The sequence below is a fragment of the Petromyzon marinus genome, chromosome 1, assembly GCF_048934315.1.
Source record: "Petromyzon marinus isolate PM22_M1 ecotype Great Lakes invasive population chromosome 1, UKy_Petmar_22M1.pri1.0, whole genome shotgun sequence".
In the NCBI taxonomy this organism is placed as follows: Eukaryota; Metazoa; Chordata; class Hyperoartia; order Petromyzontiformes; family Petromyzontidae; genus Petromyzon; species Petromyzon marinus.
The window spans coordinates 8,472,687-8,493,982 of NC_133667.1; the positions used below are offsets into that span (position 1 = coordinate 8,472,687).

At 48.1% G+C, this 21,296-nt stretch overlaps 1 protein-coding gene across 1 annotated transcript; it reads right to left on the reverse strand.

Moving 5' to 3' along the window:
- Window positions 1-185: 185 nt before the first annotated feature.
- LOC142909613 (pescadillo homolog) lies at window positions 186-20,228 on the reverse strand. The gene is made up of 15 exons (XM_076059780.1): window positions 20,069-20,228; window positions 17,116-17,195; window positions 16,527-16,680; window positions 15,607-15,716; window positions 14,822-14,993; window positions 13,997-14,086; window positions 13,102-13,218; window positions 12,568-12,633; window positions 11,169-11,273; window positions 9,195-9,325; window positions 7,500-7,625; window positions 5,892-6,067; window positions 5,181-5,329; window positions 1,921-2,085; window positions 186-489 (listed from the first exon to the last, which is right to left on the reverse strand). The coding sequence occupies exons 1-15, from the start codon at window positions 20,090-20,092 to the stop codon at window positions 409-411; spliced, it is 1,746 nt and encodes a 581-aa protein (XP_075915895.1). The 5' UTR covers window positions 20,093-20,228; the 3' UTR covers window positions 186-408.
- Window positions 20,229-21,296: the final 1,068 nt, after the last annotated feature.

A 21,296-nucleotide genomic window follows, 5' to 3' on the forward strand; every position in this document is an offset into this window, starting at 1 on the left:
TGCTGTGGTTAAGGTATTGTTATGAACCCAGCGATGTGGGTTCGCGATTTCCCAACACAAGCTAACTTGGGTGTGGAAGTGATGTTCGAAAGAGTCCTGGCCCCACTTCAATCTACAACGAAGTATGGGTAAAGGACCCCCCCCCACCATGACTTAAACAAAGAGGAACAGTAGATTGACAAAGGGCCGAGAAGTCTTATGCTTTTATTTTTTTTTAAAGTGTGGCTGCTCTTTAAAGAAGATGGCTCACAGTGGCCAACTCGCACAGCAAAGGAAATATTAATAATGATGTTACACAGAGCCAAGACTTCGCACTTCAGCACAGTTGGATGTTGAAGATGATAAAATGGCTGGAGAGTTAAGTTCCACTGTTGTCCTGGCACTGAGCAAAAGCTCTAAAAGAGCCATTTAGCGTTGCTTAGTTTTCTGCTTTTTGGCCACCTTGGCCGATGCGTCAATGGCTTTCCGCTTGGCCACCAGTTTGTTCGCCTGTGCGCAAACACACACAGGCAAGAGAGAATGCACACGCAATCAGACATCCACAGTGAGCCTCTCAGTCCGTCAGAGCAAAGATACGACGATGCCACAAAGGTTGCCCTGAAGCCATCGTACAGCAACACATACGTTACATGTACGGCAACTCTTCGCTTAACGCGTATTCGCACAATGTGCTTTTGCGACAACAACGGTCCTTCCATTCGGGAACACTTTTCTCACAACGCAGAACGCGCACGTTATAATGCTGAATGCGCACCGTTATAACGCAATTTCAGAGCGGTCGACGACAGACTACTTTCCGAGCTACACGGCTGAGCGGATTGATACAGTACGCGGTAGGCGTACACTCATCTCAGTTCCTTGTCTCGCAATGGGATGGACTGCAGGCTGATTTTATCGTGCAAATGTGATTTTTGTCAATTTCCCGCTGTGCGAGGGGCCGACCTCACAACACTACGTGGGTCATTAGGGTTATCTAACCATATTTCACCATGCTGGTCTCAATGCGGGTTAAGCGAAGGCATGGGGAACACAGACGTGGCAGCATAGAAGTACAGTATTTTGGTGCACTGCCATCTGCATGCTGGTTACCCATCCAATCGGGTGCAATACGGGTGATATGACCATATGCAAAATGCAAAAACGAATCTCAAATATTTGATTTTTAAACAACTTTGCGGGCATGAAAAACTATTGAAATTCGCTTGTTAAAAACCGACAGTTAGTTGCCATGACAGAGGAAGGGGTGATGATGGATGGGTCAAGTCAACTCCCAACTGGAATTTAAACTTATAAACTTCAGATTGTAAGTAGACAACTCGAACCGCAGAATCATCTGGCCAGACATTTATATGCATACAATATACATACAGCAAGAGCTTAAAGGTGTGTAAAAGAGGCATGGTTAGGTGCATGCTCGGAATTACACTGTAAGACAGAGGATTAACATGGATCGGTGACCCTGTACTCCCACAATAACATATCACCTCCTGCACAAATCGATACATGAATAGTAAGAATACCAATCCATGTTCACAGGTTAACCGATGCGATCTTACATCCCTAGTATGTTTGGATAGTGTAGTATGTGCGCGTGGGTGTGTATGTGTGCACGCGGGTGTATGAATGTAATTTGTGCATGTGTGTGTATGAGAATATAGTGTGTGTTTGTGTGTGTGTGTATATATAGATGCATGCAGTTGCACGTGGTGTTGGCCACCCAACCCCTCGTGTACCGTGCTGGGCTTCATAGGTGCTCGCTAACAGCACTTGCCCCAACAGTCTGTTCAGGCTATACGGGGGGGTCTTTGTATGAGTGTTGTGTGCGCGAGTATGAGTGTAGCATGTCCGTGCGTATATAGGTGTGTGCGGGTGTATGAGCGTGCAATACATGTGTGTGTGTGTGTGCCGTGCATCTCCTACCTCCTTGCGCTTGCGTTTGCGCGTCTTCATGATCTTGTCGTAGAGGTGCTTGTCGCGTTTCTTCATCATCATGAGCGCCAGGCGCTTCTCTTCTGCTTCCTGCTCGGCGCCCACGCGCACCTCGTCCGTCACGCGCAAGCGCCCGTCCGTCACGCGCACATCCTCCTGTACGCACGCGCACACGCGAGGAGACATTGGCATGGACAAACACACGGGCACAAGCACGCACGTCAGGACTAGAGAGCACGGCGGCGTAGGTTTGCATGGTTGTGCCGTCGAGTATACAGGATGTTGTGGGTTCGATCCCGACCCCAACACCTGTTTGTATATTTAGAGTTCACACATCTCTCTCCCCGTGGTCGTGTGGATTTTTCCACGGGTCCTCCGGTTTTTCACCTCCACATTTAGAAACATGCGTTTAAGAGTATTTGACCGCTATACATTTCCAAATGATAAGCCACTTTGTTGAGCTATCATTTGTGGCCAGGTTGCTTCTGAAAAGGAGCTATATATCTCAGTGGGCCTTACCTGGAAAAATACAAATAGTTTATTGAAGTTTCATAAGTTTCTCCACGCGCTTTTCACTTCCTGAAGATGGTGCCAATACGTGGATCAAAACGTCAGTAATCATACCAAACGATGCAGGACACAACCCGCTAACACATTAGCGAGCCAAGGCACTGTGGTTGTGAAGAGCTCTTATAGATAATTGTTTATGAAATCGATTATAGATTCTGAGTCATTGATAATTCGAATCTAGTTCAACTTTAATAGCGATCGAACAGATTGGCAGGCGCAAATGTTCACAGATCAGTGGTTGTGTGAAAACGTAATTGGTTCAAAGTTTATACGCAGATATCGTACCCTTCTCTGTCAGCCCACGGCTGGATGAAGGCTTCACCGTGCCATTCGTGGGACACGTTTGAGCGTTGCTGACCACGCTAGTCAGTGCGGGTTAGTGTAGAATGGTAAACCGAAAGTGGACTTCTTTCCATAGTTTTTAAGTTACCATTGATGAAGCTGGATTGACCACATGTAGATAACTACGTGTATATATATACACACACACACACCCATGCGCAAAAGACAACCCGAGTATGGACACAAAGACAAAATAGCCATGGAACATATAAATAGGTTTGACCCTTTCTGGAAATAAAACAGTTGTTAGGATTTTCAAACACCAAACAGAAACCTTTTGCAAGGAATCAAGTCTGCATTAACCACACACAGTACATGTGTTGAACGTGCGAACATAACGAGCTGATTTTCCTACAATATGCATCGTGTTTGAAACTGATTGGCCTACACCAGTGACAGCCTTCTTTATTGGCCTAGTCCAGACATAGGCAAAGTACGGCCCGTTGGTCTTTTTAATCCGGCCTGCCGAACTTGTCCAAATATTATTATTAAATTAAATTTTACCTTTCTCCTGTAATGCCCCCATTTCCCCATTAAATGGCGCACTTTGACCGGGAGTGAAAGTGATGATGTGTTGCTGCAGCGAGGTTGGAGCCAAATCTCCGACACACAGCCTGCGTGGCTGCTCTAACCTGTTAATGTAGATAATAAAGAAGTTCAAGTGAGGTCATTGGTTTGGGTGCAGGCCTTAGATGTTTTCATGATGTTTTATCAGTCACGTTACGACATGTTTTTGTATTGTTCGTGCAATTTGTTAAATTGCCTTGCAACTAAATGCTCTGCTACCTGTTAAAGGCCAAATCCTTTCATGTAATTATTTTTACATGTCATTTATATTAGTTCACACAAACACTCCATCCATCTGTTCCTGGCCCGGCCCCTCTGTAAAATTTTAGGACCCATTGTGGCCCACGAGTCAAAACATTTGCCCACCCCTGGCCTAGTCTCACCAGTGTCAGACCACAGAATGCCAAAAGGCATTTCTAGCTTGGGGTGGAGGCAGCTATAGCATGGGATCCTTTTTTTATGGGATCTGCATGTTCACCATAAGTACTACGTGTGGTTAATGCAGAGTTGATTGCTTGCAAAAGGTTTCAATTTGGTGTTTGAACATCTTAACATCTCTTCTTTGGTTCTTTCGGAAAAGTCACGTAGAATGAGAATAAAATAATAAATTGATAAAATAAAATAACACAAAATTCTCACGACGTTACGGCCACAACACAAGCGGCCTTCATCAGGTGAAGGGACGAGACTGTCTGGAGGACAGCACTGGAGCGAAAAAGCCACGCTCAGATCGCGACCTTTAAGCTGTGTGAGAAGAAACAAAGCGCCTTGACAAAGGAATTAGCATAGAATTTAGCATTGAAATATCTGAGTGATTAGCTTGTGACTGGTCACAGAAATGGCTATGTTAAAGTTAAAGCATACACATCCGCAGAGGCACCCCTTGACAAAGGAATTAGCATAGAATTTAGCATTGAAATAGCTGAGTGATTAGCTTGTGACTGGTCACAGAAATAGCTATGTTAAAGTCAGAGCATACACATTCACAGAGGCACCCGTGAATAGCTATGTTAAAGTCAGAGCATACACATTCACAGAGGCACCTGTGAATGTGTATGCTCTGACTTTAACATAGCCATTTCTGTGACCAGTCACAAGCTAATCACTCAGCTATTTCAATGCTAAATTATATGCTAATTCCTTTGTCAAGGCGCTTTGTTTCTTCTCACACAACTTAAAGGTCGCGATCTGAGCGTGGCTTTTTCGCTCCAGCGCTGTCCTCCAGACAGTCTCGTCCCTTCACCTGATGAAGGCCGCTTGTGTTGTGGCCGAAACGTCGTGAGAATTTTATTGTGTTATTTTATTGTATCAATTTATTATTTTATTCTCATTCTACGTGACTTTACCGAAAGAACCAAAGAAGATGAATCCTTGCAGTCACGAAAGCTTTAAATCGAAGTCTTAACACCTGTTTTATTGCCAGAAAGGGTAAAATCTATTGTTTTTCATACAAAATACCCACGTATAACCTTTAACAGACTGTTGGGGCAAGTACTATTAACGAGCACCTATAAAGGCCAAGACAACATCCGAGGTGGTGGGTGGCCAACACCATGCCCGGCTGCCTTTGTCTCCCAAGTAAAGATGCTGACACATCACACCAAGTACTTGTTTAAGGCTAAGACGATCCAGAGTCCAAAAACTCGTTTATATATTCACCACTGTATAGCATTCATTGGCCGTGAGTGGGGAATGAAACTCGCGGTGCCAGGTTCGTAGCGCAGCGCTCCACCGCTCCCCACAGACGCACGCACACACAAGCGAGACAGCACCTTCTTCTCGATCCTCTTGCGCTCCGCCTTCTTTAAACTCTTCTCCTGTTTCTTTTCCACAGCGTCAACCTCCTCGTCGTCCTCGTCGTCGTCATCGCCGCCATCATCATCGACTTCCTCCTCTTCCTCGTCATCCTCGGCGCCTGTATCTGGAAGGCCATTCGAGGCAGAGAGAGATGAAGAAACTCTTTGACCCCATATTCCTCACGTATCTCCGTGTGACCCTCTATGACCAAGTGTGACCCTCTGTGACCCACGTGAAACCCCGTGCGCCCCCACGTGTCCCCGTGTAACCCTGCATGCCTCATGTGTCCGCGTGTGCGTCTCCACACGTCCCTCAATGATCTTTCTTGTTCCTGTGTCACTCTCGTGTGTCCCTATGCAACCCTGTCTGTTGGTTGTGTGAGCCCGTGTGTCCTGTGTGACCGTGTATCCCCACGCCTTCTCTATGTCCGTGTGTCCCGTGTGACCCTGTGTATTCCTACGCCTTCTGTGTGACCCCGTGTGTCCCGTATGACCCTGTGAATCCCCACGTGTCCCCCATGTCCGTGTGTCCCGTGTGAGCCTGTATCCCCCCCCCGTCTTCCTGTGTAACCCCCGTGCAACCGCATGTGTACCGCGACGCGAACCGGCACGTCCCCGTGTGGCGCCTGCGTTCCCGTGCGACTCGACGCGACCCCAAGCGTGCACGGGCGGGCGCCCCCCCCTCACCTCCCCTCTGCAGCGCGAGCAGCTTGAGCTTCTCCGGGGGAATGTAGTCGCCCTCCTTCTCCTCGACGAAGGGGGAGAGATGGGGGGGCAGAAGGACTCCCGGGAAGTAATCCTGCACGGGCAGCAGCACCCCCGCGTTCACGCAGTCGCACACCCACTGCGGCTGCACGTAGCACCTACGAGCACAAACGCACACGACGACGGTGACAAAGATCCCCCGTGGAGCCTTTAAAAACAACTGTCGAGGCAAGCGCTGTTCGTGAGATGCACCGATGGGAGGTCAGCAAGGCACACGGGGGTGTTGGTGTGTACAGTAAAACCTTGGATTGCGAGTAACTTGGTCTGCGAGTGTTTTGCAAAACGAGCAAAATTTTTAAAATAAATATTAATTTGATAAACGAGCGAGGGTCTTGCAATACGAGTAGTAGTACGTATAGACGCTTTGTCTGCCGAGCGTCACGTGATCACAACTGATATACGAGTGCTTTGATATACGAGTGTTTTGGATTACAAACACGTTTCCGGAACGAATTATGCTCGCAAGCCAAGGTTTTACTGTATATTGCGTCATGTGTATTGTACAGGCAATGTATGTATTGTGTACTGTATGTGTTGAGTGTATTTTGTGCATTATGTATTGTTGTACTATTATGCATTGTGTGAGCCCATGGGCTGATCAAGTAGTTTACTGTGTGCAGTGAATAGTATGCATTATATATATCTCCATATATATAAAAAGGCAAAGTTGTGAATATGTGTGTCTGTTCAAAATGTTTAGCGTACTTCCCGACATGCAACAAACTTGAAATTTGCCATGTGGGTACTTTCCAGACTGTACACCATGCAAACATTATAAAAATACTTTTTTTTGGGGGGGGGGGGGGGGAGGTGGGGAGCTCAATAATGCTTTTATTTTTTGCACGGCAAGTGAGCTGTGACGTCAAATCTGTCACGTGACCCTCGCATGTGGAAGCGTAACGCATTGTAGTGTAGTGGTTAGCGCGCCGCGCTACGAACCCGGCGACCCGAGTTCGATTCCCGCTCACGGCCACCACCGGTGACGATAATTTTAACCGGTCCTGGGCCTCCCCTAGGTCGACTCAGCCTCAAACGAGTAACTGGTGTGGTGTGAACATCACCACTGGGGAGACAAAGGCGGCCGGGCGTGGTGAATCCAAGTCCCGAGCGAAGCCGGGTAGTAAAGCTAGTCTAGTATATATTATGTAGGTTTGTGTTTGTTATGGTCATGTACAACGTGCGTAGCAGCGTGTTGGCTGTATTGTAACACGAGTTTTGGTATGTTTTCGTGTGCAAGCGTGTATATTGTGTGCATTGAGCGAGCTCACCGGTTGATGTAGGTTTGCGGGGGTTATGGTCATGTATAACGTGCGTAGCAGCGTGTTGGCTGTATTGTAACACGAGTTTTGGTATGTTTTCGTGTGCAAGCGTGTATATTGTGTGCATTGAGCGAGCTCACCGGTTGATGTAGGTTTGCGGGGGTTATGGTCATGTATAACGTGCGTAGCAGCGTGTTGGCTGTATTGTAACACGAGTCTTGGTATGTTTTCGTGTGCAAGCGTGTATATTGTGTGCGTTGAGCGAACTCACCGGTTGATGAACGTCTGCGGGGGATTGGGCCGATCCACCAGCTGGTGGGTGATAGTCTCGTCCGTCTCGGGGTACGTTGCCCCGATGCACACGGACGAGTGCCACGACACCTGACCCCCAAAGCTCCTAGGAACAAAAAAGACAAAAATCCCCCCACACGCAGCCTTTTGGACTTCTGGGGCAAAGTGATGTTTTTTTTTAATAGAGATACTATTTAGGCTGGCACGAGACGCTCAAGAGGACGGTGTATCCAGCACCACTCCCAGCTGCCTTTGTCTTCCCACTGTTGATGCTTACAAATCGCATCGGATACTTATTTAAGGCCGGGTTGACCCAGGGAAGGCTCAAGACCGGTGTAGATATCACACAGCACTGACGGTAAACGAAGCCTGGAATTGAACTCGGGTTGCCGTGTTCGTCACATTCAGAGTCACTCACAAGACACGGATCCCCCGTATAGCCTCTAACAGACTTTTCGGGCAAGTGCTGCTTTGAGAGCACTTCATGAAGGCCGGCATGGCGCACACGAGGGGGTTGGTGGCCTAGCACCGCGCTCGACCACCTTTATATACCTAGTAGCGATGCTTACACACCGCAACCATACTCCTTTGGTTCTTTCGGTAAAGTCAAGTAGGTGGAAAAAATAATTAGATGACGACGTTTCTATCGCCGCACAAGCAATCGTCTTCAGGTGGGAGAGAGAAACAGGCTGCTGAAACAAGTCCTTATTTATATATAGAGCCAGGAGGGGGGGGGGGTTGCCGCATCGGACAAGAGTGTGGGGGCTAGAGATTGTGCCTAAGCGAGTGGGAAATCCAAAGATGGGAACCGAGATGGGGGGGAAGGGGGGGTTGTGGTTGATGCGAGAGCTGGGGAGGTGGCCTTTGTATCGTGAGAGACTAGCATGTCAATGTAAACGAACCAACTGCAACGGTGGATGTGCTAGCGAGACGTCCAGCTCGTTAGAAAGACGGGGGAAACAAACGGGGGACAACACCACATCGAGGGAAGGAGAGAGAGAGACGCACACCTAGAGGCACACCCACACACACAGAGCGAAACACACACCCACACACACAGAGCGACACACACACCCACACACACAGAGCGACACACACACACAGAGAGGGAGACGCACACACAGAGAGACACATATAGAGAGACACACACAAAGACAGAGACACACCGAGAGAGATACATATAGAGAGAGACACACCTAGAGAAACACAGAGAGAGACACACAGAGACACACAAAGGGACACACCCAGAGAGAGACACACACAGAAAGACACACCCACACACAGAGACACACACACAAAGAGACACGAGAGAGAGAGAGACATATAGGGAGACACACAGAGAGAGCCACACACAAACCGAGAGACACACTAACCGAGAGACACGCACACAGAGACACACACCACAAAATTACAGCCAGTTAGTCTGCTAAAAAACGAGAGCTTTGTTAGTGAGACATTTAGCCCGTTAATGTAAAGACATTTAACCGACACCGCAACCAGGTACTCATTTGAAGCTGGGTCGACCTAGTGGAGGCCCAGGCTCGGTTCAGATTATCGTCACTTATATTGGTGGCCATGAGCGGGAATTGAACTCTGGTCGCCGTGTTCGTAGTGCAGCACGCTAACCGCTGCACTATCGCTCCCCAGTCACGCACGCTCACACACAATCACACACCTGATGATGAATGTGAACATCTCACGCAGGATCTCTCTGTTCAGGAAAAACTTAGTGCCCTCGAACAGAGAACACAGTGCTGCCTGTTTAGCCGCGTCTGCCTTCCGTCGCTCGGACAACTCACGGTCTTCCTGCACAGACACACACAGGGGCAGACGGGGACAAGCGGAGACACAACAGTGACACGTTTAGGCAAAGAGGTGAAGCAGCGCTGGGGAAATCGCAGTTCTCAATTCAGATTCGAAAAGACGATTCACCTTGATTCCACTCAAACCTGCTGGAGCTCCGAAGCTTAGCAATATTGGGCCTAAATTTTGATTTAAAGCTTTCGTGACTGCAGGGATTCATATTCTTGGTTCTTTTGGAAAAAGTCACCTGATGATGATTGCTTGTGTTGCAGTCGAAACGTCGTGGGAATTTTATTGTTTTATATTTTTATTATTTTATTGTTTCCCTTCTACGTGACTTTACCGGAAGAACCAAGAATATAATACTGGGCCTGATGAGCATTTGGGAAACCTTCCAGGACCACCAAGTGTTGTACACTCGAGATGCAAGGCAGCCAGGAGATGACAGCATAGTAATGGATTCTTGAATCCATTTGGAATCCACTTGTGCCGATAGGAAAAATCCCTTGTATGTATGTTGAACTTCTTTTGCATAGTACATAGCCAACCACACCAATCGGAGGTGCGGCAAATGTACTGTGCCAGCAACATTTTTTTAATTAACTTTTAACATAAACGAGTTTATTGAGTAATACTTTGTTGTTTTACTACCGAACGGTGTCTGTTACTCAATAACTGTGATCAGGTCGCTATGCATTGACAATTTAATAACTGGTCAGCAGAAAAGTTTATAAATTAAAAATTTTCATCAGGCCCCCCGTGGGATTAAGATTCCCGCTCACGACCAACAACAGTGGCGAATATCTGAACCGGTCCTGTACCTCCCCTAGGTTAACTCGGCACTAAATTAGTACCTGGTGCGGTCTGTAAAGGGTTAACACTGTCGAGCCAAAGGCGATCGGGCGTGGCCAACCACCCCCTTTTTTCTGGCTTTAATATGTGCTTGCAAACATCACTTTCCCTAACAATCTGTTTTAAACCTATACAGGGGCACTTAGTGTTTTTGAGTGCGTGCGTCCATATATGTACGAGTGTGTGAGTGTGTGCATGTGTGAGTGTGTGTGTGCATATATGTATGAGTGTGAGTGTGTGCATGTGTGTGTGTGCACGTGCATATATGAGTGTGTGAGTGTGTGCATGTATGAGTGTGTGTGTGCGTGCATATATATGAGTGTGTGAGTGTGTGCATGTTAGTGTGTGTGTGCGTGCATATATGTATGAGTGTGTGCATGTGTGAGTGTGTGTGCATATATGTACGAGTGTACGAGTGTGTGCATGTGTGAGCGTGTGTGTGCGTGCATATATGTATGAGTGTGTGTGTGTGTGCATGTGTGAGTGTGCGAGTGCGTGCATATATGTATGAGTGTGTGCATGTGTGAGTGTATATGTGCGTGTGCGTGCATATATGTATGAGTGTGTGCATGTGTGCATGCATATATGTACGAGTGTGTGAGTGGGGAGCGATAGTGTAGCGGTTAGTGCGCTGCACTATGAACCTGGCAACCCGGGTTCGATTCCCGCTCACGGCCAACACCAGTGACGATTATCTGAACTGGGCCTCCCCTAGGTCGACTCAGCCTTAAATGAGTACCTGGTGCGGTGTGTAAACATTGCTACTAGGGAGACAAAGGCGGTCGGGCATGGTGCTGGCCACCCACCCCCTCGTGTACTTGCCCCTACAGTCAGTTAAGGCTATATGGGGGATCTTTGATGTGTGTACATATATGTATGAGTGTGTGTGTGCATGTGAGTGCGTGCGAGTGCGTGCAAGTGTGTGCGAGTGTGTGTGCGTGTGTGCAAGTGTGTGTGTGTGTGTGCGTGTGTACGAGTGTGTGTACGTGCATACTTCTTCAACGAGGAACTCATCTGGACGCTCCTCTTCGGCCACCTCCTCACTGTTACTGCTGGAACCGGGAATCCGGGCCAGCGACTGAGACAGTGCGGCCAACCTCTACATCCACAGAGCATCCGAGTATCAACACCGCATCACAACCTCTACATCCACACCACATTACAGCATCAACACCGCATCACAACCTCTACATCCACGCGGCATCACAGTCAACACCGCATCACAACCTCTACATCCACACCACATTACAGCATCAACACCGCATCACAACCTCTACATCCACGCGGCATCACAGTCAACACCGCATCACAACCTCGACATCCACACAGCATCAGAGCATCAACACCGCATCACAACCGCTACATCCACGCAGCATCACAGCATTAACACCTACACACGTCGTTCTGACATCAAACACAACACTCTTCATTCAAATGACAAGAGCGCAGTTGTGGATGGTGAGCTGGCCGTGGTGCTTACACACCACGGTCACTTCCTAACGTCTAACCCCTACCTGGTTTGTTTCAACTCACAACCCAGTTGACGCTGGTTTCACGTAAAAACTCACATACAGTCTTCTACAAAACTGAAGCCTTAAAAAAAGTGTATCTAAAAAAATCGGCAACGTTTTGGGCAATGGTCTTTCTTCGCAACACATAAACCGAATCACATTAAGGGACATTGCCTAAAACAACAGCGATGATATATATTTTTTTCTTTGAAGGCAACAGTGCTATTGACGAGTGTGTTGAGATGTGTATTTGTTAAGTGTGCTTGTGCACCGCTTCCAATGCAGCAGCATCACCAAATAATGTCATCACGTGAAGCTGTCCATACCACGGTTTCATCTGATCACGTAACAATGCTGATCTTATCAGTAGTGGATCGATTACTCTGCTGGCATGACCATTTTAGCTGATCTGGGGTCAACGCAACCTTAAAACAACGTACAGTAAAACCTTGGATCGCGAGCATAATTCGTTCCGGAAACGTGTTTGTAATCCAAAGCACTCGTATATCCAAACCACTCGTATATCAGTTGTGATCACGTGACGCTCGGCAGTACAAAGCGTCTATACGTACTACTACTCGCATTGCAAGACCCTCGCTCGTTTATCAAAGTAATATTTATTTAAAATGTTTGCTCGTCTTAACAAAACACTCGCCGACCGAGTTACTCGCAATACAAGGTTTTACTGTGCAGTACCTATAAGAGCCGTGCGTAAACATACAGCGCCACCCACCGGGGGAGACAAAGTTAGGTGCTGACCACACACCACGGGCCTTCACAGCTGCTCGCTAACAGCACTTGCCACGCAGCAACTCGTTTCTGGCTGGACGGGTGGGATCACTGTGTGCATGTATGCGTGCGCGTGGTGCGTGGTGCGGTCACCTCAAGGTGTGCTTCCGAGTCCATGGCATACACACCGCCTGCAGTTTCCTCAGCAGAGCCCTCCACCTGCACCCCAACAAACACAACGGATACCTGTTATAGCCCCGCCTGTACGCGCGCACGCCACACGCCAATATAAGCACGCAGGATGAATGGCGATAATGTAACGTTGGCCGGGATTTGGGCACCGGGGCTGCAGTGCACTTCTCTTTTTCTTTCGTATGGCTGATGTAGATGCAGAGCAACAACTGTAATTTCCAAAATTCAGGTGGTCAAGCGAGACAACCACATCAAGAGCAGCGGAGTCCATTGCAGCGATGCCTCCTTCGTATTTGCGGGCATTGTGTCGTTATACGTTTTACGGTCTATTCTGAATGACCACAGTCGCACATTGCAGCGTTTTACATTTTCCAGTTGTGCATCAGGTATCCCGCATCTGCCATGGTTTTTTGCGGATGCAGTTTAGGGTGGACCACGAGTTTCGTGGAAGGTCATGCAGTGCACCGATGATGTCCAATGAGGGGGTGGCTGTACCCGTGGCGGGTAGGCGAGGTTGAGGCTCTGGTAGAGGCGGTAGTTGATGAAGCCGAGCAGGGAGGTGTAGAACTCGGTGAATGTGGACATGACGCGGTAGTCAACATCCGTGGGATGCTGCACACTCGCACACAAGACACAAATCAAGTACATGCAAAGCCCAACAGCATTACCCATCATGGAACATCTACCAATTGACGCACAGAGTTTTCCTCATGCATCCTTTTTAAGAGCTTTTAAAACCCCGCTCAACCCTAAAGCTAAAATATTTTTTTTTATTTTACCAGGTAAGGCACAATGAGCTATATAGCTCTTTTTCAGAAGTGACCTGGCCACAAATCATAGCCCAATCAAGTGGCTTAGCATGTATAGCAGCCAATGTGAAAATGCACACACACTCTCAAAGACAAAGAGATATCCCATGAAGCCTGTAACAGTCTATTGGGACAAATGCTGTTAGTAAGCACCTATGAAGGCCGGCACAGCACACAAGGGAGTGGGTGGCCAGCACCAGACCCAACTGCCTCTGTCTCACTCGTGGCGATGTTTACACATCGCACTAGGTACTAATTTGAGGCCGAGTCGACCAATGGGAGACCCAGAACCATTTCAGAAAAGCGTCACTGGTGTTGACGAGTGGGAATCGAATCCGGGCTCGCAGCGCGCTATCCGTTGCACTACACAAATACCAAAAACCAATACAGTTACAGCCAGATACACTGCAAAAAACGCCAACACCCACACTTGCAAACAAACTCAGACACTGAATTCTCACGCACGCAGTAACATTCACTTGCGCTTACTCGCATGATAACACTCACAGACACATTTGCACACTCACAAACACGATCTCACACACACAAAACGTGGTGTAGGTGTGTGTGTGTGTCCTCACGTTGTGCGAGTATGGATAAGGCATGACCCACGTCACCGTCTGGCCCTGAACCTCAGCCTGAAAGTAAATTCCCTTTATCGACAAGAACACCTGCAAATGCACAAACACACGCACATAAAACACAGGCACATAAACACACCAACAGCTACCATTCACCACGAAGTGGCGGTGATGTCACCACAGTGCTTATACCAGGCTATGCGCACTTTGAGACCAAGTGAGGTGTGAAAGGCTCCTGAGCAGGTGATCACGGGACAGGCCTAGGTCTTATGGCTTAACCGAGACCACTGATACATACACCACCTGGGCCTCCCCGAGGTTGATTAAGCCTTAAACAAGTACCTGATGGTGGTGTGAAAACATCAGCACTGGAGAGACAAATGTGGCCGGACGTGGTGTGAGCCACCCATCCCCTTGTGTGCTGACCTTAAAAGGTGCTCGCTAACAGCACTGGCTTCAAAAGTCTGTTATGGCTATACAAGGGGGATATTTGTCTTTGTTTGTTCCTCTATGGGGGAGTGGTGATGTAGTGTTAAGCACATTGAACCATGCACGCAGAAACGTTACACAGTTAGCATATATAAACCAGTCAGTCTTCGGCCTCCCCAAGGTTAACTCGGCCATAAATTAGTACATGCTGCGGTGGAGACGAGTTGGCTGGGTGTAGTGGTGGCCACACCACTCCTTCGAGTGGCGTGCTGGCATTAATAGATGTTAGCCCACAGCATTTGCCACAACAGCCTGCCTGTGTTACAGTGTACTGTATTGGCATGTTATTGTGAGTGTGCAATGATGTATTGTTGTGATTGTGGGGCCGGCTTGAACCTTGCGCAGGGCGCGTGCCTGCACCACGTATCCATGGAATTCGAGCGACAGGCGACGGCAGAGCTGCACCGAGTCCACGTGGCAGCGCCCCGAGCGTGGGAACGACGAGAAGAGGCAGCACATGGAAAGCCCATCGTCCACGTCCCGCAGGGCATCCACAAAGGTCGGGTACCTGGGATGCACACACACACGCAGGGGGGGGGGGGCACAAGTCGTACACGGGATATAAAAACGCCGATGCAGAGATTCACGGAGAAACGCAGAAGAGACATCATCATGCGGACAGCGTTTAGACCGCGTCCCACAGCCCGTCCACAACCAGAGTACCTGGGACAAGCGCGAAATGGAAAGAAACGTATCAACACGCAGAGGGATGCGCGGACACAACGGGAGATACGTGGACACAAGAGGGACACACGTGGGCAGAGAAACAGGTGGAGGCAGAGTGAAGCACACAGCGATGCAAAGGGGGGACAACATTGGCAATGCACGCAGACACAGAGGGCCCAAGGAAAGTGCAGATACGTCATGCGGCATGTCCACAAACGTTGGGCACCAGGGACACAAGAAGACACAGAGGCAACATGGAGACGGGGCACTTGGTGACACATGGCGAGGACACAGGGCACTCGGAGACACACAAGGACATGAAGACATGTAGGCACACAGGGAGACATACAGGAACACGCACACAAATTAACATAGGATGGCACATAGACATGGATACATTGTTACAATTCATGGGCAAGGCAAGGGAGGACACATGGCAAGGGAGGGCAGGTCACCTCTCCTTGATGATGTGGTCGAGCTTGTAGGTGGGTTTGTTGGACTTGAGGTGGTCGACTCGGCCCCACTGTGTCTTGGCGTACGCCTTGCGCAGCTTCCGCACAAACACCTGACGGACAGAAATAACGAAGAGATGGGGAGATATGCAGACGCAAAGACACAGAGATTAGAGACACGAACGTCAATTAGAGATGACACACTCCCTTTCTCAACACACACATGCGCACTCCCACTCCGTCTGTCGCGCACACTCCCCATGTCTTTCTCACAAACACTACCAATCTCTCACACACTCTGCCCCTCTCCCCTGTGTCACAAACACACACTCCCTCCCCGCCCTCTCTCACACACTCCCACTCTCTCACAAACACACACTCATCGTCTCCCACACATACTCCACCTCTCTCCCCTGTCTCCCGCCCACAAACGCAAAGGTCCCCTGTATAGCCTTAACAGACTGTTGGAGCAAGTGCTGTTAGCGAGCACCCATGAAGGCTAGCACAGTACATGAGGGGGTGGGTGGCCAGCACCAGGCCCAGCCGCCTTTGTCTCCCCAGTGGCACTCATTTGAGGCTAAGTCGACCTAGGGGAGGCCCAAGACCGGTTCAGATAATCGCCAGGTTCGCAGTGCCGCAACATAACCGCTACTCTACCACTCTCATACACAACAAATAAAAAGGTCCTGCAAACAGCCTTAACAGACTGTTGGGGCAAGTGCTGTTAGCGAGCATCTCTAAAGTCCGGCATGGCAAATGAGGTAGGTGGTTGGCCAACATCACGCCCCGGCCGCCTTTGTCTCCCCAGTTTCAATCCTCCCACTCTCTCACAAACACACATTCCCCGTCTCCCACACATGCTCCACCTCTCTCGTCCCCCGTCTATCGTACACTCACTCACTTCTCCCGATGCTCTCCCTCACCCTGTATTCGCGGAACTTGGCGACGATCGGCTCATGCAGGAGGAAGCGCACGTCCTTGGCGAGGTAGAAGGTGCGCGGCGCCGTCGAGCCCTTGTTCGCCTTCTTCTTGTGACGTGGCTCGTGGGGGTACACGCCCTTGAGTATGCAGAGACGCCTGGTGGACACAGGGACATACGAGGTCAGGGTACATGCCATTGAGTATACAGGAATGCCTGGAACACACTGGGACACACTGCAAGCTAAGTTACAGCTTGGGGCCCACATAAGTCGCAAAGGCTTTCAGGGCTGGAGGTCATCAGGTAAACCCACAGCCCTTTATGCCTATCCTATGCTGGATGAGGGCCCCCCTACACCATGTTAGTTGTGGGGTTATTTGAGCACACTTAACCAAGCTGGTCAGTGTGGGTTGAAGACTGGGAGCATAAATGTGGAAGCACAAAAGTACGGTACAACAACAGAATTTTCTGAATTTCTCTGCGCAACCCATCAGATAGCTCAGCAGTGAAACACCACCCAGATGTTGCAGGTTAAATGACTGACGAATCAACTCTGACCCTTGTTGAGAGCGCCACTCCTCCACCTCACTCACCGGAAGTCGGGCAGGCTGAGTTGGAGCTTCTTGCGAGCTTTGTTGCGGGTGATGTAACTCGTGGCCTCGCCGCTTGTGTACTGCACAGAGCACAGCGCCGTTCACAACACAACCTCACCTCCATCCATACACGACCGCACAACACCATTCTACCATCCACATCCAAGACTACACCAAAACACAACAGTACAATGGGTCACATCACAGCACATTACAGTACAACAGCTCATTACAATATTAACTGTGAACCCTTTGTTAATATTTTTTTTACCAGCTAAGGCCCACTGAGCTATATAGCTTTCTTTTAGAAGCAACCGGCACAAATGATAGCTCAACGTGGTCGATCATGTGGAAATTTATAGCAGCGAAATACTCTCAACACATGTTTCTAAATGCGGAGGGAAAAACCAAAGGACCCGCAAAAAAAATACATGCAACCATGGGGAGACACCGCAAACCCTAAATATACAGCAGGTGTCAAGGTCGGGATCGAACCCACGACCTCCTGCATACCAGGCGATGTAGTTAACATCTCGGCATCGTTGCGCCCTGGGTGCAGGACATGCTGTGTCAGCCATGGAGGTTGTTTCACTGAACTTACCATATAGCTCAGAGAATGTCTATGCAGGGTGGATGAGAGACCCAGCGCGGCGGGTTCAGTAATCACTCACCACTGGTGGTAGCCATTCTCAGAGCATCATGTGCTAAGGTCAACACCACCACCAACTCACTCTGGGTTGCAATACACCACAGTAAAACATCTAAATGACAAAGAACCACGCTAGCAACCTGAGCCAAACTAGAACACGCTTAAAACGTCACGAGTGATAGCACCATGTGGATGGATATTAATACTGGACTACAAAGTCGGGAGTCTAATCAGCCTATCATTCCATCAAAGTAGCTAAAATGAGGACAGTACCACATTGTAATAAGTCAACAGTAGTCATATTGAGACTGGCCCCCAGCATCTGAATGTGTCATTGCTCTCGCTACAAAATAAACTCAAATTGTTAGTGCCGAGCCAGTCGTGCAATTTGTTCTTTCCTTCGGCAGGACGAACTGCACCAATATAAACGACTTAAAACACATCTCATTAAGAGCCATGTCGTATCCACTGCTGGTTGACGGCCTCCCCATGCCATCACCCACGCCTCACTGACCAGTGATGCCACACTCCACCTAAATCTTGCATAGGAGCTGATCTCATCGATTCATCTCCGCGGTGGTCATTCTTTTGGCCATTTTCCCACTGTTCTTTTGTCCAATCACCAAGTCTCTTTCACTGGTGGCCGTCCCTTCCAGTGATTTCTCCCACGAAAACCCACGTATCGTACTTTCCGTAACAATCAACGATGGACTGTAACTTGTTTGTTTTTGCTCCCCTGTTCAATATGGTCCTCTTGCTGTGCCTCAATGTAATTCCAAGCATGCACTTCACTACGGTTTGCACATTTCTTAAGCTCTGTTCCCATTTTCTTTTCGTTGAAGTTTGCGATCCATATCTTTAGGCCCACTGCCAGACTATATTTCATAAACAATATCAGATTTCCAAGTGCTCTATTCCGGTTTCATTCGATTGTAACTTTCTAACTCACCCCTGCTGGACATGTGTGAAAAAGAGCTTTACAATTCATCGGATTTCTGCAGTATAAAGATTCTGATAGTCTCTCTTTTCATCATCCATAAAACAAAGCACTGTAAAAATGCTCAGTGAACCTTCTCTGCCTATGGCCATGCGGATAACTGCAGATACAGTATCCTCACGCGTTCTTTTACGAGTTTTATTCTGCAGCACTTCTTCCATTGTCGTCTCTAGGGCCTACAAAGTACACACCACCCCCCTTCCTTCCCCGCTCTAAACCTTTTAAACTCTTTAGACGGTTGTGTTTCCCCTGAGCTTGCAGCGTCTTCACAAACGACTGCATTTAGTCGCTTTATAAATCCTAACGGTTCTTTCTTATCGCGTGTGCACGCGAGTTCGCGCTAAACCAGGCGGACCAGAGTTCCATTCCTGGCGACGGATCAGTGGAGCGAAATATCTGGAACCTCGTGGACTGCGAGATGGCCAGGACATGCCAAGGCTGGGATTATTGAATCTATTACGTGTAGAGTCTTGAGTTTTATTCTGCGTACTCCGGGTTTCCTCCCAGATGGAAAGCTTTTAATTAATGCAATGGCATTGGGCAAATGTTCAGAATGCAGGCAAAATAAAAAAAAATTCCCATCTGCGGCTAAAATGATTAAGAGTATTTGTCTGCTATAAATTTGCACATATGGCACTTCGTTGAGCTATCATGTGTGGACTGTACTCTTCGGTTCTATTCGGTGAAGTCACGTAGGTATAGAATAGAACCAAAGAGTATGGATTCTTGCAGTCACGAAAGCTTCAAATCTAGAATGTGTGGACTGGTCGATTCTTTAAAATAACTATATAGTACTCTTTGGTTCTGTCGGTAAAGTCACGTATGTTGAAGTGAAATCAAATAAATCACGACGTTTCGATCGCAACTATACAGCTCGGTGGGCCCCTTACCTGGTAAAATAAAAAGTTTCGTTTGAGTGATATCTGAACCGTCTCCGGAACCTCCTTCACCAAAGCGCACTAAAACCAGCGTGGTGAAGTATAGTCAAACACACGTAGCCGAGACGAGATGGGGAATGCCTTCAGTTATCAGTTACATGTAAGAAGTTCGGTAAATTGCTTTCGCACAAGTAGCTAAACATCGCTGAAAACAGCGGCCGTTCAGAGCGTGGCGCAACTTTAAACGGCACCAAGGCCGCAAAAGGCCTAAGCCTCGGCCTCGCCAAGAAACCCGACCGCGCAATGCGCTTGGGGAGCGGGCGGCCGCCTATAGTTCAGACCGGTAGCGCCCGTTGGGGCCTAAACACGGCACGCTTAACGCTTCACAACGAACGGTTTGCTGCGAGGTGAATTTCGCTCATAGCGTACCTTTTTCTTCGGCTGTCCCCCCATCGTGGCTTGCTGCTGCTCGTGTTTTGTGTTAAAAGTCGAAAGCTATATTGCGAGCGCGAATTAACACGCCGCGTGTTTCCACGTGGAGTGGCGATACACGTGGTGAAGCGTTGAATGGTGGGGAGGGGGGTGTAGCGGCGGGGGGGGGGGGCCCTAGGCTCGGCACGTAATTGGTCAAGAGCCGCCGGGGTCAACTGCGAGGCTGCTTGGGTCACTTAAAGGGGCAATGGTCACATTCTTAGGTTACAGGGCTGATCAATTAAAACTACAGATAGTCCCCGACTTACGATATTTCGATCTTTCGATCTTACGATGGCGATAGCGATAGGACATAATCTTGGTGAGTACAGTTACAATATGATACGCAACGATACGTTCAGTGCGCGTGTGATACGTAGCTTTAGCGATTTCATTTTAGGGTTATCACGATACGATACATACGTTCAATGCATGTTAAAAGTTTTTAAAAAATATATATAGCAGATAGGATTGTTTCCTGAAAAAAACACTTTCTACAGTATTAAATTGCGGTTCATATAGGTAGGCTAAGTATTTACCTTGTTTTTTTACTTTACATTTTACTGTGCAATACAGTATTGTAATTAATAAATGCATACAGTATATAGTTTATACAGTACAGTTGTGTAAATTGCCTCTGTTTTGCTAAATTATCACCATTCTTTAAGACTCCTGGGTAGGCTAGGGCCATCTTCGACTTACGATATTTTTGACTTACGATTGGGGTCGTCGTAACGCATCTCCATCGTAGGTAGAGGACTGACCCGTATTTGTTTATTATAAGAATAGGTTTACCTTGATTTGAAACTTTCGTGACTGCAGGAATCCATACTCTTTGGTTCTTTCGGTAAAGTCACGCGGGTAGAAAATAAAATAAATCACGACGTTTCGGGCGCAACACAAGCGTCCGTCATCAGGTGAGAAAGCGTGGTCTGCCTCAGCAGGAGACTTTACCGAAATAACCAATAAGTATAGTATTTACATTTTGATTTAAAGCTTTCGTGACTGCAGGGATTCATATTCTTGGTTCTTTCGGTAAAGTCACGTAGAAGGGAAACAATAAAATAATGTTTTATATTTTTATTATTTTATTGTTTCCCTTCTACGTGACTTTACCGAAAGAACCAAGTATAGTATTTACATTATTTGGCTGCTATACATTTCCAGGTGATAATTAACCCCCATC